General features: G+C 49.3%; 2 protein-coding genes across 2 annotated transcripts; one reads left to right on the forward strand and one right to left on the reverse strand.

Annotated features, from left to right (window-relative positions):
• Nucleotides 1–8355: 8355 nt before the first annotated feature.
• MRPS18A (mitochondrial ribosomal protein S18A) lies at nt 8356–11974 on the forward strand. The gene is made up of 6 exons (XM_075266530.1): nt 8356–8496; nt 9067–9098; nt 10173–10277; nt 11033–11156; nt 11597–11666; nt 11771–11974. The coding sequence occupies exons 1-6, from the start codon at nt 8376–8378 to the stop codon at nt 11913–11915; spliced, it is 597 nt and encodes a 198-aa protein (XP_075122631.1). The 5' UTR covers nt 8356–8375; the 3' UTR covers nt 11916–11974.
• A 70-nt stretch (nt 11975–12044) lies between these two features.
• On the reverse strand, nt 12045–16925 carry RSPH9 (radial spoke head component 9). The gene is made up of 5 exons (XM_075266529.1): nt 16693–16925; nt 16452–16617; nt 15742–15871; nt 15095–15241; nt 12045–12326 (listed from the first exon to the last, which is right to left on the reverse strand). The coding sequence occupies exons 1-5, from the start codon at nt 16914–16916 to the stop codon at nt 12166–12168; spliced, it is 828 nt and encodes a 275-aa protein (XP_075122630.1). The 5' UTR covers nt 16917–16925; the 3' UTR covers nt 12045–12165.
• Nucleotides 16926–18654: the final 1729 nt, after the last annotated feature.

Below are 18654 nucleotides of genomic sequence, written 5' to 3' on the forward strand. Positions count from 1 at the left end.
GAATATCCAGCAGATCACAGGCTAAGTCCAGCCATATCCAGAGCCCCTCTGACCCATGCCATATCCCCAGAGCCCCCCAAATCTGTCACTGATCTTATGATCTGTGTCCTCGCTGGAGCTATAAATTATACTTTCTGGATAATGGTCAGATTATACAAAATATTTCTCAAGAATCATTTACATATTCATAACCCGACCACAATAACAACATCATGGCTGGTTATCAGGAGGACACTACATGTATGAGAAGATAACCTGACCACAATAAGGACATCATGGCTGGTTATCAGGAGGAAACTACATGTATCAGAAGATAACCCGGACACAATAAGGACATCATGGCTGGTTATCAGGACACTACATGTATGAGAAGATAACCCGGACACAATAAGGACATCATTGCTGGTTATCAGGAGGACACTACATGTATGAGAAGATAACCTGACCACAATAAGGACATCATGGCTGGTTATCAGGAGGACATTACATGTATGAGAAGATAACCCGGACACAATAAGGACATCATGGCTGGTTATCAGGACACTACATGTATGAGAAGATAACCCGGACACAATAAGGACATCATGGCTGGTTATCAGGAGGACACTACATGTATGAGAAGATAACCTGACCACAATAAGGACATCATGGCTGGTTATCAGGAGGACATTACATGTATGAGAAGATAACCCGGACACAATAAGGACATCATGGCTGGTTATCAGGAGGACACTACATGTATGAGAAGATAACCCGGACACAATAAGGACATCATGGCTGGTTATCAGGAGGGGACACTACATGTATGAGAAGATAACCCGGACACAATAAGGACATCATGGCTGGTTATCAGGAGGACACTACATGTATGAGAAGATAACCTGACCCCAATAAGGACATCATGGCTGGTTATCAGAATAAGGGCTTGTTCACATCTGCGCCTGGGAGTCCGTTCTGCAGGTTTCCGTTTCCTGCACAAAACTGGGCAGGAGATGGAAACCTGCCGGCATCTTTTCAAACCCATTCATTTGAATGGGTTTGAAAAGTGCCCAGCCATGAGCGCCGGTGAGCGTCTTATGCTCTCCACAGCAAAACCGTTTTTTTTTTTTAAACCGGACACAGAGTTGGACATGCAGTACTCTGTGTCTGGTTTAAAAAAAAAAAAACGGTTTAGCTGTGGAGAGCATAAAATGCTCACCGGCGCTCACGGCCGGACTCGGCATGACAGGTTTCCGTTTTCTGCATGCAGAAGACGGAAACCTGAGAACAGAGTGCAGAACGCTGGCGTGAACCCAGCGTAAGAAGATAATCCGACCACAATAAGGACATCAATGGCTGGTTATCAGGAGGGACACTACATGTATGAGAAGATAACCCGACCACAATGAGGACTTTGTAGCTCCTTTCACTGACTTGAGGCATACCTCCCAACCGTCCCGCATTTGGTGGGACAGTCACGCTTTCCTACCCCTGTCCCGTGGTCCCACGCAGCTCCCTACATGTCCCACTATGTCCCTTTAATGTGTTACTGAACAGTCATTCCTCCGATCACCGCCTGCTCTTATAACAGATAAAAGGCTGTGGTGATTGGAGGAACACTTCACTATGGTTTAAGGACCTTGTGTGACATCACATGGTCACGTGACTAGGCGGGCGTGTCAGTGTCCCGTGCAGTGAAGAGATGTGTGTAAGGTACTGAGAAGGGAGGGGGCTATGTGAGATGCAGGATGGAGAGAAAGAGAGTGTGTCTGTCTGTCTGTGCGTCTGTCTGTCTGTGCGTGTGTATGTCTGTCTGTGTGTGTGTCTGTCTGTCTGTGTGTTTGCCATTATACTGGGGGCAGAGATGGAGGGGAGACATGAAACTGGGTGCAGATGGAGGGAGCACTTAAACTGGGGACAACTGGAGTGGAGTAGCTGGAGGGGGACCTGTCTCTTTCTCTAGTTGCCCCCAGTGTAATGTCCCCCTCCAGTTATCCAGTTACACTTTCAGCTTAATGTCTGCTTCTAGCTGCTCGAGTTTAATGTCCCACTTCATCTGCCATTAATTTATTGTCCCCCTCCAACTACCTCCATTGCTAATTTCCCCCTCCAGCTGCTCCAGTTTCATGCTTAAACTGGGGTACCAGGAGAGGGACTTAAAGGGATCCTATCATTCAGATGGCATTTTTTGTACATCACACGTCGGAATAGCCTTAAGAAAGGCAATTTGTCTCCTAGCTTTAGATGTCTTCACCGCGCCGCTGTTCTGTAGAAATACCAGTTTTCGCCGGTATGCAAATGAGTTCTCTTGCAGCACTGGAGGCGGGCCCCTGCACTCAAACAGCACTGGGGGCCTCCCCAATGCTGCAAGAGAACTCTCCAGTGCCGCCTCCATCTTCTTCAGGAACGTCTTCTTCCTGTGTCTTCTTTTGGCGGAGGCGGTGAAACTTGTAGGCCTCAGCCAGAGCCGACTGCGCATGCCCACAGGCCACAAGAAAATGTCCGCTTACTTACTGTGTAAGCGGCCATTTTTCATGTGACCGTGGGCATGTGCAGTAGGCTCTGCCCGAACTCCGAGCCCTACAAGTTTCACCGTCTCCGTTCCTGAAGAAGATGGAGGCGGCGCTGGAGAGTTCTCTCACAGCATTGGGGATGCCACCAGTGCTGTTTGAGTGCTGGGGCCTGCCCCCAGTCCTGCGAAAGAACTCATTTGCATACCGGAGAAAACCGGTATTTATACGGAACGGCAGCGCGGAGAAGACGTCTAAAGGTAGGAGATGAATAGCCTTTCTTAAGGCTATTCCGACGTGGTAGGCAGAAAAAATGCCATTTGAATGATAGGATCCCTTTAATACAGTGGGACAGTTGGAAGGGAACATTACAATGTGGGGACATATAATGTATGGGTGAATGTAGGAGAATTATACTGTGTGGGGGCACATGAAAAATGAATGAGAATGGGCGGAGTCAACATAAAAGTGGGCAGAGCTAAATTTACTGCGGCGAGCTATGCGCGCCACACATTTTGTCCCTCTTTCTGCTGTTCAAAAGTTGGGAGGTATGCTTGAGGACCTTCAGAAGCCTGGTTATGTAAGAGTATCTGTGCAGATCATTCGAAAGCAACAAGTCGCCACTCATCGCTCTCTTCTGCAATACCGGACACCCGCCCCTGGTTTTACTATAATGTCTGGGGAGCTGTGAAAATAATGGAAAGTACAGCCAAGTCAGGGAATGGTGAGGCAAAAAGCCTACAGAATGTTCTACAGTATCTGTGCCCAGAGGACACAAGCACAATTGAAAATGGTGCCGCCAGTGGGGGTCCAGGGGAGGTTTATAGCAGCCATGTGTTTGTGTATTATGTAAGCACAGAGGTCTGCATATGATCTGTAGATACAAGATAGGAGGCTTTGTACAGTTTCTTCTCTGGCTCAGGCCTGCACCTAGGATGGTTAATGATTGTATTGTGAATGGATGAAGCCCTGGTAACCCTCTGATCAGATGTGTGACGCATCTTCCAGAACATTGTGATTCCTGACCTGTGCCTGATCCAGGACACAATGTACGTATAAGAGTGAGACAATGAAAGGCATCATGGGCGCATGGCCGCAGCCTCCATTATGGGGATCCCTCTGTCAGAACATCATGTACTTCAGGATTATCAGCATGCTGTGCTTTATGTTCACACATTATGGGGTCTCCATGTCCTGGTGGGATCCTGAATATGTGAATAGATGAAATATAAGAAGCGAATGATGAATGGATGATGACTGCCTCATGATCTCATACTTCCACATTCTGCCCCCCTCAGAGCGCCATCCAGAATAAATCTCTCCTTTCATGGGCGTCCACGATCAGATGTGCTACAGCTCTCACCTATCTGAATAAAATGTCCACCAACAGTGAAGACTGACACGCGAGGAGGGATTACTTTCTTAATAACTGCATCTAATATAGGCCACAGTGCTTATATTGCGGTATTATTTCTGAGTGAAATTCTCTTGAAAGAGAACATAAGAAACTGTAAACAAGAAAGTTCCCATAATCCGGTCCAAGTCATTATTAGAAGCAGCGATGGACAAGCTGCAAGCAATGAGGACAATTAACTTAAAAGTAGAGAATGACAGTAAAATATCTCATTTATCGTTACAGAAAATTTCTACTGAAAATCCAAAAATCCCACAAATAACAAAAGCGCCTGTGAAGTATTAGAACCAGACGGTGTCCTCGTGAGTTATGTCATTTCTAAACAATTGATTTATTATTATACCAGCAGAATTATCCAACTTCACACACTTTGTTTGCTACTGATATGAAGCCAACAAAACTTTGAGCAATAGCCATGCGCTTTACCGCAGGAGTCTTTCATCTACGTGCCGGGTTCCTTTTAGTGGACATGACTGGTATGAAAGGGTTTCAGTTTATGAGAATGCTGAAATCCATTGCAGGTACAGTGTCGTCATGGGGAGTAACTAAACATGCTGGGTTGTTATTGAAACCTGGTATAAAACTGTGTGTATGTCAGTGAAGCTAAGAATGAAAGGCCTGCAAACTTCTATTGGCTAATATAGGTCACGTGATATGGACCTGGTCTAAAACTTTAGTATGTCAGGGATGCTAAGAGTGAAGGATCTTCAAGTTTCTATTGGCTAAGACAGGTCAGATCGTGTAATTTTAACCTGGTCTAAAACTGTGTGTATGTCAGTGAGGCTAATAATGAAAGACCTCCAAGTTTCTATTGGCTAATACAGGTCAAGTCATGAGATTTTAGCCTGATATAAAACTGTGTGTATGTCAGTGAGGCTAAGAATGGAAGCCTTGCAAGATTCTATTGGCTCATACGGGTCATGTGATGTGGCATGGAGGAAGGCCCTTGATCTGGAAGCCAGTAGCGCTATATTTGATTCTGTTAATATGTTAAGAACAGAAGGTCCTAGAGAGCCCAAACCTGATCTAAGACCTTAGGAGGCGCCTGATTTATTTGTCTGCCAGATTTGGTGCTGATCAGTCCGGTAATTTGGCCATGTATAAAGAACAGACAACAGAATGGCATTCCTATAGATCTATCTATATGTATAAATTACTTGTTACCATGTAGTAGTATAGACAGTCCTCTGAGCACTACTATAGGGGCACTATGGATGGTGCGATCACTGCGGTAGTAGACACTACTATAGGGGCACCATGGATGGTGCGATCACTACGGTAGTAGACACTATTATAGGGGCACTGTGGATGATGCGATCACTGCGGTAGTAGACACTATTATAGGGGCACCATGGATGGTGCGATAACTGCGGTAGTAGACACTATTATAGAGGCACTATGGATGGTGCGATCACTGCGGTAGTAGACACTATTATAGGGGCACTATGGATGGTGCGATCACTGCGGTAGTAGACACTATTATAGGGGCACTATGGATGGTGCGATCACTGCGGTAGTAGACACTAGTATAGGGGCACTATGGCTGTTGCGATCACTGCGGTAGTAGACACTATTATAGGGGCACTATGGATGATGCGATCACTGCGGTAGTAGACACTAGTATAGGGGCACTATGGATGGTGCGATCACTGCGGTAGTAGACACTATTATAGGGGCACTATGGATGATGATAATAGGGGCCCCTGTGGCCCTTGTCACGTAACAACTTTGCTTTAATGAAATCTTTTTGAATTTCTAGAACACATAACAGTTGCACCCGGACATGATCTATGGCTCTGCGGGCTGGGTTTGGCGCCATTATTTTTGTTGTTTGGCCGGCACATTTTTAGTTGGTTTATTTTATAGCGAATGTTAAGATATTTTTCATAAATACGAGACCACCCAGTGAGCGCAGGACTCCAGCCCAGCCGCCGTTTTCTAGGAGCTGGGAGAAAATGACGCTGATGGATTCTCTCTTTTATAGCTCTTTATTCTGTATCACGTCCAAAAAAAAGAACCATTTATTATATTCTCTGAAAATAAAAATGTAATGTAAAAAATGGAGCCAAAATCCGAGCGGCAGCGGCCAAAGACGATACAAGATTAAGATTTGTGGTAATGAGGGTCCTGGGTATCACATAAGCTATCACATAAGGGGGAGGCAGGGACTGCCCCCATCAGATATAGAGAGTACCCTGGACCTGCAGCTCCCTCTAGTGTATAATGCTGGTGACATCAGGGTGTCTCGCTGCCACCTGACCACCACTAGAATACATGTAGAGTCATACTTACGTTTCGTTTCCTGCACCTCTGTAATCTGGCTCTACCTCTTAATTCCATGTGACCAATCCTACATCAGAACAGAAGCGATGTCTGACATCACCGGATCACAAGCAGGAGAGATTTCTTCTAGATAACCACAGAGACGCACGAGGAGGCCATACTGCTCTGCTACTTCTGTTATAAGGATGGGGGAGCATACACTAAAGGGGAAAGTGAGCAACATACTTTGTGCTAATGTCCCAAAAAGGGGAATGACATATCACAAAAGGGTGGGACAGTAAGAAATGGGGTGTGGTCATACAAAAATTTTCACAATGTGCGCTACACGCCAGGACTCCCAAAATTTGGCCAACAACAGTTGGAAGGGATGGTCATAGCAGCACTGTGGCTGTCACTCTTATGGGGAACTGTGGCTGCCACAATTTGGGGGCACATTGGCTGTCACTACTATGAGGTCATAGTGTAAGGGTCACAATAAGGGGACATAATACTGTGTGGGGGCAACAAAAGGAGGGTGTACCAGTTTGTAGGGGCCACAATGAGGGAGCACTTAACTGTGTGGGGACCACAATAATGGGGATTATAGTGTGGGGGCCACAATGAAGGAGTATGATAGTTTGTAAAACCTGCCATGAGGGAACATTATATAGTGTTGGGGCAAAGAAAAAGGAGAATTAGACTGTGTGGGGGCCACGATGAGGGAGTATAATACGGCATGGGGGAGCATTATACTGTGTGTGGACCACAAAGAGGGGGCATTATACTCTAATGGCCACAAGGGGACAGTCTATATTTCTCAAAACTCCTGGAAGCTCTGGGAGGCTCCAAAAAAGAGGTAATCTCCTGAAAGATCAGCCAAATTTCCTGGGTCACTGGGGCAGTAGTCACTTTATGTAAACAATACACATACAATACAGATAGCATAGAATACAGGGGCCATATAGAATACAGAGAGACACATAGAATACAGGAGGGCATATAGAATACAGGTGATATATAGAATACGGGGGGGACAAATAGAATACGGGGGGACATATAGAATACGGGTGACACATAGAATACAGGTGATATATAGAATACAGGGGGACACATAGAATACAGAGCGACACATTACATACCCCATTCTGAATTCCAATACATTTTACAGAATAATAAATGGCCCCATTATGGAGAATAATTTGACCTGCAAACATTAAGCCCTCATAGGGCTCGTTCACACGGGCACAGAGGGGGCGGATTATGGTGCGGAATCCATGTCATAATCCACCCCCTCACAATGGTGATCTATTGAGACCGCCAATGTTCTTTTTTCCACTAGCGGCATGTTGTTTCCCTTTCTTCAGGCAGATTCCGCGGCTGAATCAGCCCATTTGAGCCTAATCTGGAGCGGAAAGCCTTGACGGGATGCCGTGCACTGCACTGTCAGTGGCTGCCGCGACAGAATATGCACACGCGGTTTTGCGTGTGAACTAAGTGATATGGTTCTGAATGGAAAAATAAAGTTATTGGGTTTGGGAGGAGGGGACTCAAAAACATAAATCTAAAAATGTCACTGGCTGGAAGGGGTTAAAAAAATGCATCAAAATCTGTGCGAAAAAAAAATGCTTTGCATTTTTTCCACTTCCCATTAATTTTGATGGATCCGCCTGATGATGGGTCGCGTCATTTTCCCTCTATCTGAAAAAATCTGCTCCTGATTCCCATTGAAATTAATAATAAGAAGAGTCCACCCAAAAACCTCCTTCAAAACACTCCATCACCCCGCCGACTGTTACAAGTCGCACGATAAGACGCGTCGCTGGGTTATCCGGCTCGATGGTCGGTCTGGGTTATTTTCCGATGACAATAGATCTGTATTATATATACTTATATATGTACATTTGGTGTCACACCACTTTTGGTTCCCTTAATGTTGGGGGACATGACAGGTAATCTTCAGGACAGATATTCTCCCCTGTCAGACTCCCTCAGTATCACTGTGTGACTGCACTGACTGCAAGAGAAATTCTCCTAATCTGATGCTCCGTCATACTGAGCCATGATGGCCGCCTCCTCCTCCTCCCCCGACTTCTCTCGGCGGCTACAAGGACAACAATTGGTGAATGAAAACTCTTCCTGCCCACGACCAGCATGGCGGAGCGCGCGTCAGAACGCAGCCGGAAGCGGAAGTGTCTCCCGGGCACACAGAGATGGCGGCGCCCTGTGTCCTCCTGTCCTCGGTCACACGTCTGCTCCGTCCTGCGCTGGGACTAGTGAGGCGGCCGGGATGGGCGGGGGTCCCGGGGGTGCAGAACCGAGGCCTGCGGCAGTGTGAGTGCGGGGGCGGAGGTCACGTGTGCTGTCATGGCGGCGTCCTGATGGCTGAGGCGGCAATATTATACTTATCATTTCTGGATATTATATTGTTATTATTATGATATACCTAGAGGTCCTGCCCCTGCTCAGAATCTTCTTGGACGTCTCTCAGCCCCTCCCCTGGCGTCATCTACTATGGCACTGTCTGTCAGCCCCTCCCCCTTGTCTTTGCACTGTCAGCCCCTCCCTCTCAGCTTTGACACTGTCAGCCCCTCCCTCTCAGCTTTGACACTGTCAGCCCCTCCCCCTAGCTTTGGCACTCTCAGCTCCTCCCCCTTGTCTTTGGCACTGTCGGCCCCTCCCCTTGTCTTTGACACTATCAAGCCCCTCCCCCTTGTCTTTGGCACTCTCAGCCCCTCCCCCTTGCTGTGGCACCGTCGGCTCCTCCCCTTTGTCTTTGGTACTATTTGTCACCCCTCTCTCGGCTTTGGTGCTGCCTGTCAGTCCCTCCCCCTTGTCTTTGGCGCCGTCATGTGACCCTCTGCCATACAGTTTTTACATTTGATTTTGTTTGTTTCCCTCCAGTGACTGAAGTAAAGGACGGGAAGGTGACGACGGTGAGTGCTGATCATGTGACCGCACCATATGACGCTACACTATTACATACATATAAGAGGAGGTAAAAGTCATGTGATCAGGTTTTATGCTCTAGTCACATCCAGAGCTGCAAGGCAGGAGGTCTGATCTTGTGAGTTGTGTTGTACGGAGTCCTGTGGAGCTCAGTGAGGTTGCGCTGTATCTCAGCCGCTGCGCTGTATCTCAGCCGCTGCGCTGTATCTCAGCCTCTGCGCTGTATCTCAGCCTCTGCGCTGTATCTCAGCCTCTGCGCTGTATCTCAGCCTCTGCGCTGTATCTCAGCCTCTGCGCTGTATCTCAGCCGCTGCGCTGTATCTCAGCCGCTGCGCTGTATCTCAGCCGCTGGAGATCCTTATTCCTAGACAGGTGAGCGATTGGCTTCAGATTATTCACAGATTTCGCACCAGACGTCATAGTTATCAATATGGAGGCGACTGAGGCTGAAACAGTGACCCAGATATCTCTGCTGCTGCCATACTGACTAAGCAGTTCTGCTGTTCAGTGCTCTGGGAAAGCTGGGTGACTATTACCAGTGAGAACTGCAATAGGGGCCTATGGGTTCTTACCCAGGAGAAATGCTATAGGGCACATGTGGAGAGTATGGCAGCCATATGTGACTGAAACTCCGCCTACTTGTAACCATCAATGACCTCACAATTATAGCGCAATAGCGACCGCTGCACCATGTCTGTAGTGTATAATGTGATAACTCTCTGCTGTCCTGTACATACATCATAAGCCAATACTTCTCACAGCTGAGGGTTTGTTACAGTCTCACCCACTGGCAGGTAAATACAGCCCACACACCCCTCTCCTGTCCTGATGGTTTAGGATTTTCCTGCACTGATACATTGTAGCATCCTGGAGCGGACCTCACTGAGAATTGTCTAGACTGGATACAATTGTAACAAATCCTCAGCTGTGTGATCAGGACTCGGTTTACATCAGATTCCAATTATATGCAAGTAGAGATCCCGGAGGAATCGATTACCGAATGTTTTATTATACAGAGATGGTGGTCAGCGACTACATAACAGGATCACTGTCTATTTTAGGTGGAAGGACGAATCCATGAAGAGAAGCCGAAAATGTCTCCCCCAAATCCTGAGGGGCAGTGCCCGATCTGCAGGTGGAACCTCAAACACAAGTACGATTACACGGTAAGACTGGAGACAGAACATCTACCGTATATACTCGAGTATAAGTCGACCCGAATATAAGCCAACCCCCATAGTTTTAACACAAAAAACGGGGAAAACTTATTGACTCGAGTATAAGCCGAGGGGGGGAAATGCATGACATTCTGTATGTGCTCATGTTAATCCTAGCCGGCTTCAGGCCTATATGGTAATATCCCAGATGTCACGTGGTCTGGGCATTACCATATAGGCCCGAAGCCTGCTAGGATTAACATCGGATCCCGGAGAGGTGAGTAAAACTCTATTATTTTCTCTCACCTCCCCTGGGGCTCCGATTATTATATTCGAGGGTCTGAAAATCCCCCCAAGTATAATAATAGGGGCAGTGGGATCGCGACTGGAGCTCGGGCCTACTCCCTGCCGGCCTCCGCAGCCTATAGTATAAGGTGACGCGGGGGCGGCAGTGAGCAGGCCTGGGGATAAGTAATGTAATGTATGTACACAGTGACTGCACCAGCAGAATAGTGAGCGCAGCTCTGGAGTATAATACAGGATAAGTAATGTAATGTATGTACACAGTGACTGTACCAGCAGAATAGTGAGTGCAGCTCTGGAGTATAATACAGGATAAGTAATGTAATGTATACAGTGAGTCAATGACAAGGATGTGACATTCTTACACTGATCCTTGCAGTCAGGTCCACTGCTCTAGTTGATCTGTAAAGGGATCATTGCTGTACCTGAGATCTGAGGGGTTAATGTCTTCCCTTCCGCAGGATGTCCTCGTTCTCAGCCAGTTTCTCCGCTCAGACGGTGGCATGTTACCACGTAAGGTGACTGGACTGTGCAACGAAGAGCACAAGAAGGTAGAGGCCTGTGTAAAGATGGCGCACCGAGCAGGTAGGCTACCAATTACTTTTATGTTTTAGGTTTCTCAAGCTAAACTTTATTTTACTCCTTCAAGATTCTTCAGATCTCTGCTGTCAGTGAATGTGAACCCTGACTCACTCCTGCTTACTCAGCTGATTGGTTGGTTACAGCGTATCAATGTTCAGCCTGTCCAGGATTGTCTACACTGATACAATGTAACAAGTCTTCAGCTTTGTGAACTAGTACTAGGACAATATCGTTTTCCAGCCATACAGCAACTCTGCATGCTCGGCCATTCATTCGCTCAGTGATCTCACCAGGGGTCTCTGGCTCGTCAGTCTGGGGTGGGCTTTTCTTGATGAGATACTTCTTTAAGATGTATTTACATTAGACTGTACTGGCCCTTTAAATGATACTAATATAATAGTGGGAGTCACAGTGATCGTCTTCTCCTCTTCCTCCGCCTCCAGGACTCTTACCAAATCACAGGCCCAAACTGCAAGAAGGACAAAAGCCTAAAGCCAAATTCCATCTGAACAGGTGAGATCCTTACCCTGCAGCTGGGGTCACATGACCCTGCCATCTGTATATTGTCCTCTGTTATCAGCCACCTCAGTGTCATGACACGCTTTACCTCCCCTTAGGTACCTCACACGCTGGTCTGTGTCCACTGCTAAACCCATCCTGAGGAGGGGGCTGAAGTGGTGTAAGGTCAAAATGCCGGTGGGAGACCCCATCATGAAAGACAACGTGCGGTACAGCCGTAGACCGCTCATCTTCAGACAGTGACCCGAAAATGTCGCCACCCTAGACATGTGACTAATAAGTGAATAAATATGTGTTGTGTATGTGGGTTGTGTCTGTAGATCGCATTCACACTGATCATTACAAATGGTGCGGTTTTATTACAGTGCAGGGTTTGTGAGCACAGCTTTACAGGAGTGTTCAGGTCCTATATCAGTCCCGTAGACCTTTGGGATAGGTTAGCAGCGGCCATGACAGTTCTGATCTCCAGAGACAGGATAGGTGATGGCGCTCCTCAGATCATGAAGGGCAGGTCAATGTTCCGCTCTCCGTTCCCAATATATACGTAACCGTACTGCGGGGTCAGAGGGATGTGGTAGAATGTCATCCCCAACCACAGCAGGCTGCGCAGAACCATCACACTGCTGCCCCGCTCCCATTGCAGACTCCAGCAACCTGGGGGGGAAAGAGGAAAAGAGACGTTACTAAGAGGAATCTGATCTAGCGAGCGTATCTACTGCCAATATGGCTGCCGTCACACATGGTACGCTGCGATCCCAACGTAACAGCAATGAACAGAGAACATGATAACCTCTACATCTGGGTGCAGCCATGACAGGGCTCCATGGGTTGATAGTAACAGGAGTGGGGCTGGAGTCTGACAACGGAGCCTGGTCTAGAGGAAGATGGCTGCGGCCTGTAGGAGGTGTCAGGACCTCGTGCTGCGGTTGCTGCAGTGAGATCTCATCCCTTCCGTGAAGACATTTCCCTCAAAGCATTTGTCTCTCAATCAGAACCATATTTCATTGTCTTTGTGGCAGTGCCAAAGGGGCGTCTCTAGGAGTGAACTATGTACAGGCCCGGGGGCAGAGGGTGTGGCGGAGGGAGCCGGTCCATGGGAAAGCTTCTCCTCAGATGTGCAGCGTACAGACTGTGTCCTGGTAGACAGGCGTGGTCGTCTGCAGGGTGATCACCACGACTAATATCTGCTCTGTAATGAGGAGCAGAAGTCGCATCAGCTTGTGTGTGTTACCAGCGTGTGCCAAGGCATAGGAGACTGGAAGGAATAGTCATGGAGGGGCGAGAGGTGCAGCTTATTAACCACTTCAGGACCAGGCTAGTTCCTTGTTCAGCACCGGACATATTTTCAGGTTTTATCATACTTACGGTTTTAAGAGCTATAAGTTCACCCCGGAGCTCCTGCGACAGTGCACAGAATACACTGACCAGGCCGCAGTCTTGTGGAGCTCCTGCAGCAGTGCACAGAATACACTGACTAGGCCGCAGTCTTGTGGAGCTCCTGCAGCAGTGCACAGAATACACTGACCAGGCCGCAGTCTTGTGGAGCTCCTGCGACAATGCACAGAATACACTGACTAGGCCGCAGTCTTGTGGAGCTCCTGCAGCAGTGCACAGAATACACTGACTAGGCCGCAGCCTTGTGGAGCTCCTGCGGCAATGCCCAGAATACACTGACTAGGCCGCAGCCTTGTGGAGCTCCTGCGGCAATGCCCAGAATACACTGACTAGGCCGCAGCCTTGTGGAGCTCCTGCGACAATGTACAGAATACACTGACCAGACCGCAGTCTTGTGGAGCTCCTGCGGCAATGCACAGAATACACTGACTAGGCCGCAGCCTTGTGGAGCTCCTGCGGTAGTGCACAAAATACACTGACTAGGCCGCAGCCTTGTGGAGCTCCTGCGGCAATGCATAGAATACACTGACCAGACCGCAGTCTTGTGGAGCTCCTGCGACAATGTACAGAATACACTGACCAGGCCACAGTCTTGTGGAGCTCCTGCGGTAGTGCACAGAATACACTGACTAGGCCGCAGCCTTGTGGAGCTCCTGCGGCAATGCCCAGAATACACTGACCAGACCGCAGTCTTGTGGAGCTCCTGCGGCAATGCCCAGAATACACTGACCAGACCGCAGTCTTGTGGAGCTCCTGCGGCAATGCACAGAATACACTGACTAGGCCGCAGCCTTGTGGAGCTCCTGCGGCAATGCACAGAATACACTGACTAGGCCACAGCCTTGTGGAGCTCTTGCAGCAGTGCACAGAATACACTGACTAGGCCGCAGCCTTGTGGAGCTCCTGCGACAGTGCACAGAATACAATGACTAGGCCGCAGCCTTGTGGAGCTCCTGCGACAGTGCACAGAATACAATGACTAGGCCGCAGCCTTGTGGAGCTCCTGCGGCAATGCACAGAATACACTGACTAGGCCACAGCCTTGTGGAGCTCCTGCGGCAGTGCACAGAATACACTGACCAGGCCGCAGTCTTGTGGAGCTCCTGCGACAGTGCACAGAATACACTGACCAGGCCGGAGTCTTGTGGAGCTCCTGCGACAGTGCACAGAATACACTGACCAGGCCGGAGTCTTGTGGAGCTCCTGCGGCAGTGCACAGAATACACTGACCAGGCCGCAGTCTTGTGGAGCTCCTGCGACAGTGCACAGAATACACTGACCAGGCTGGAGTCTTGTGGAGCTCCTGCGGCAGTGCACAGAATACATTGACCAGGCCGGAGTCTTGTGGAGCTCCTGCGACAGTGCACAGAATACATTGACCAGGCTGGAGTCTTGTGGAGCTCCTGCGGCAGTGCACAGAATACATTGACCAGGCTGGAGTCTTGTGGAGCTCCTGCGGCAGTGCACAGAATACATTGACCAGGCCGCAGTCTTGTGGAGCTCCTGCGGCAGTGCACAGAATACACTGACCAGGCCGCAGTCTTGTGGCGCTCTATAGGTAATGTGAATGTGTAGCACTGCTAAGAGTCTCCATGTAGCCTGGCAAACTCGGCACAGGCTCCCGGCACAAGGACCAGTCTACATGATGTGGAGAGATAAGGGGTTAATCTGGATCCATTCATTGAAGTGCTGACTAGAGCAGAATCTGAGCTGCCCCATACATGTCCCCACCGCCTGCCACTCTCAGCCTGCCCTGGAATTTGCAGCTTTTGATCGTCCGCCATGCTCTGGCTCAGACAAAGATTAACAGCTCATAAAGCAGACTCCTGGCAGAGCGCTCCGCACGTTCCTGATCCGCAGCATAGCCGGGTGCACAGACATACAAGGTCACCGGCAGTGTCTCCTCATCATCTCCATTACTGGTCATAGAGGGAAGAGGCTCCACAGTGCACAGGGAGATTACTACTGCCACACTGCTCTGCTGAAATACTCTGTGCTGCTGGAAGAGTCTGCCCTCTGCCACTCACCTTTAGGAATATCATGTTCCAGGGAGTCCAGGAAGTCGATGGCGGGGTCCAAGTCAGCCTTCTCCAGCAGAGATTTCTTCTTGGGGATCAGTGTTGGGGTGAAGTGGAAGAAGGAGCTCAGCTTTTTTGCCTCACTGATGGTAAGACCTGGAGGGGACAAGATAATAGGGTCAGAGGTCAAGAACAAAAAGGACGCAAAACAGACAGGACCCTTGTGTGTATTAAAGGAGGAAACTGGACTGGAAGAAGAAAAATATGAGAAATGTTCTGTAAAAGTGATGACTAGTAAGTGGAGCAACGCTCTGCAGAAGAGAATGATCTATACTAGAATCATCAAGTGCTGTCAGCCCCCTACATAGTCCTTACTGTGACACCTCTGGAAAAGGTGGGGGCCTGAAATACTCTGTTCTGCTGAGGTCAGAGGGGTAACTCTCACCCTGTGACCTCCTCTATAGCATCAGCACACTCCTCTCCTGAAATACTCTGTACTGCTGGGGACCCTGCTCCTTCCCCTATGTAATGCTCATCTTGTGACCTCCCCTATAAGATAAGCCCACTCCTCTCCTGAAATACTCTGTACTTCTGCTTTTGGGCCCCTACAGACACCCCTTACTGTTACGCTTTTACAGGGTTGGGTTCTGACTTACCTCTGAAACTGTGGTTTATATTGACTTGCCCTAGTGGATTTTTGATGAAAGCCCCCCGTGGAGCCACCGCGGCCTCTCGATCAATCAGTGCGATGGTGGCGACCAGACGGGACTCCTCCTTAATATAGTTCTAAAGACAAAAATCATTACAACCATTAAAGATGCCTCCACTGTGGCCCCCTGTTATAGAGGACACACCTCCTGTGGCCCCCTGTTATAGAGGACGCACCCGCTGTGGCCCCCTGTTATAGAGGACGCACCCGCTGTGGCCCCCTGTTATAGAGGACGCACCCGCTGTGGCCCCCTGTTATAGAGGACGCACCCGCTGTGGCCCCCTGTTATAGAGGACGCACCCCCTGTGGCCCCCTGTTATAGAGGACGCACCCCCTGTGGCCCCCTGTTATAGAGGACGCACCCGCTGTGGCCCCCTGTTATAGAGGACGCACCCGCTGTGGCCCCCTGTTATAGAGGACACACCCCCTGTGGCCCCCTGTTATAGAGGACACACCCCCTGTGGCCCCCTGTTATAGAGGACACACCTCCTGTTATAGAGGACGCACCCCCTGTGGCCCCCTGTTATAGAGGACACACCCCCTGTTATAGAGGACACACCCCCTGTTATAGAGGACACACCCCCTGTTATAGAGGACACACCCCCTGTTATAGAGGACACACCCCCACCCTGGACCCCCAGAAAGCTGCGCAGTTACCGTCACATCCTCCTCGAACCCTGCTGAGCCCTCCCCCGCCTTCCTGCGGACCGTGTGCTCGTATTCGTGGGCAGGGTCTCCGATGAATCGCCCCTTAATGACCCGCGCGTCTCTGATGACATCATCTGTAGCCGGGGGCAGAAGGCACCAGTCCAGGCAATTCAGGCTGCAGGAGACAGAACATATATATAGTATATACTATCAGCAGGCCATAGGGCGCAGTACACACAGTATCAGTCACCTGTAGAAGGTCCTCCGGTTCCGCAGCTGCTCCGCGCCCTCCGCCCCCTGCGCTATGTAATAATCCCCCCGGACCCCCAGGATCTTGCCCCAGAAGAAGAGGCGGGAGAGCCGCATGTCCCTGCGGAGGAGCAGCAGAGAGGAGCGCAGGGCCGCAGTGTGCTCGGGGCTCAGGCCGCAGCCGCTCACCAGCTCCGCGCACTGCTGCAGGGTCTCGGCCTCCATGTCACTGTGCGGCTCCTCTCACCAGGGAAACAGTCACCAGGAAATACTCCGCTCTCCACAGCAACGCGTTCTGTAACCAGGAAGTCACTTTCACAACGGCTCGTTCGGACCGCCCACTCCGTGACGTCACTACCGATGCTCGGCGTCATCAGATCAGTGTCCTGCTGTCCGCTAGAGGTGCGGCTAGTGTGTGCGGTAGTGATGCGGTATGTGAGCAGTGCAGATAATAATTCACCTGCGGCAGAACCAGAAGTGTTATTTATACTGTATAATGTGACTGGTTACCAAGAAGTCATAGATTAGAATCTCCTGGACCGACAGCAGGTCCTGAAGGGGGAAAGTCACCAAGTCTGCAGCTAAGTGGCTGTAATGAGATAATACATGTTTATTGTCAGCCATGTCCGGAGGAGGCGGGGTCACATGTGCTGGTTTCACCAATGGAATCCATTTTCTTGTAAACCAGACCCAGAACTGATCCAACAAGATCCTGACCCCGCTGGATCCAAACCTGATCCAACAAGATCCTGCCCTGATCCCACTAGACCTAAAACTGACCCAACAAGAGCCTCCCCTGATCTCACCAGACCCAGATCTGATCCAACAAGATCCAGAACTGATACAATAAGATCCTGCCCTGACCCCACCAGACCCAAAACTGATCTAATAAGATCCTACTGTGGCCTCGCCAGACCTAGAACTGATCCAACAAGATCCTGACTCCGCTAGATCCAAACCTGATCCAACAAGATCCTGCCATGATCCTGCCAGACCTAAAACTGACCCAACAAGAGCCTTCCGTGATCTCACCAGACCCAGAACTGATCCAACGAGATCCTGTCCATCCCCAGATCTGATCCAACAAGAGCCTGACTCCGCTAGACCCAAACCTGATCCAACTAGATCCTTCCCTGATCTCACCAGATCCAGAACTAATCCTACAAAATCCTGCCCTGACCTCGCCATACCCAGAACTGCTCCCACCAGATCCAGTGCTCATTCAGTCAGATCTTTCCCTGATCCACAGTGTGTGGCACATCTATCGACAGCATGTCCTGCCAGTGTGAACACTGTCCTAGTCTCTCACCTGTCCTTACCTTGTGAATTGTAATCAGATGGCGCCATGTTTGATATGCAGCAATGTGCGGTGAAGATGGTGGACGGTGATGTCCTGCTCTCTATTCACTGCGATCCTCTTCTCCCTGGAAAGCAGCACAGTCTGTATTGGCACCAGCGCCGTCCTAAATGACGAGCTCCTCGCAATCATCTCCTTGTCCTTCATGTCCTTTAAATGTTTTCTAAATGTCAGTACAAGTGTTCCTCTCTAACTGCGCAAACTATTCCGGTAATGGCGGCGATTATCATGTCGCCCAGTCTCCTAGGGTTTATGGGTGACGCCTCTTCCATCTCTATTACATATCTTTATAATATCTCATCACTAATATCACTATTATTATTTTTGGATTTTTACATGTGGGGTTATTTTTAGGATTTTTTTCGCTGCCTGCCTAAGTTTCTCTCACGTGTCTTCGGCCTCCTCCGGGAAAGAACATTTTTAATTACATCCTCACAAAAAGTGAAAATCCAGAAAGCGGAAGGTTTATAAGATTATAAGAGTCAGCGCTGGCGCGGGCGGCTGCTGTGTAAGTGCTAGCATGTGTGGAGGCGCCGCCTGTGCTGGATCGGAGAGGGCCCATCACATACATGGTAGAGGCTGACATTTCGGGTGCGACGGGGGTTA

Source organism: Leptodactylus fuscus, chromosome 3 (assembly GCF_031893055.1).
Source record: "Leptodactylus fuscus isolate aLepFus1 chromosome 3, aLepFus1.hap2, whole genome shotgun sequence".
NCBI lineage: Eukaryota > Metazoa > Chordata > Amphibia > Anura > Leptodactylidae > Leptodactylus > Leptodactylus fuscus.

Excerpts from the sequence above, each read along its gene's own strand:
- MRPS18A (XM_075266530.1), top strand. The coding sequence starts at position 8,376 with ATGGCGGCGCCCTGTGTCCTCCTGTCCTCGGTCACACGTCTGCTCCGT. Across the intron at positions 9,099-10,172 it reads AGGACGGGAAGGTGACGACG|GTGGAAGGACGAATCCATGA; the intron begins GTGAGTGCTGAT and ends TGTCTATTTTAG. Across the intron at positions 11,667-11,770 it reads GCCAAATTCCATCTGAACAG|GTACCTCACACGCTGGTCTG; the intron begins GTGAGATCCTTA and ends ACCTCCCCTTAG.
- RSPH9 (XM_075266529.1), bottom strand. The coding sequence starts at position 16,916 with ATGGAGGCCGAGACCCTGCAGCAGTGCGCGGAGCTGGTGAGCGGCTGC. Across the intron at positions 16,618-16,692 it reads AACCGGAGGACCTTCTACAG|CCTGAATTGCCTGGACTGGT; the intron begins GTGACTGATACT and ends TGTCTCCTGCAG. Across the intron at positions 15,242-15,741 it reads TATAAACCACAGTTTCAGAG|GTCTTACCATCAGTGAGGCA; the intron begins GTAAGTCAGAAC and ends TGTCCCCTCCAG.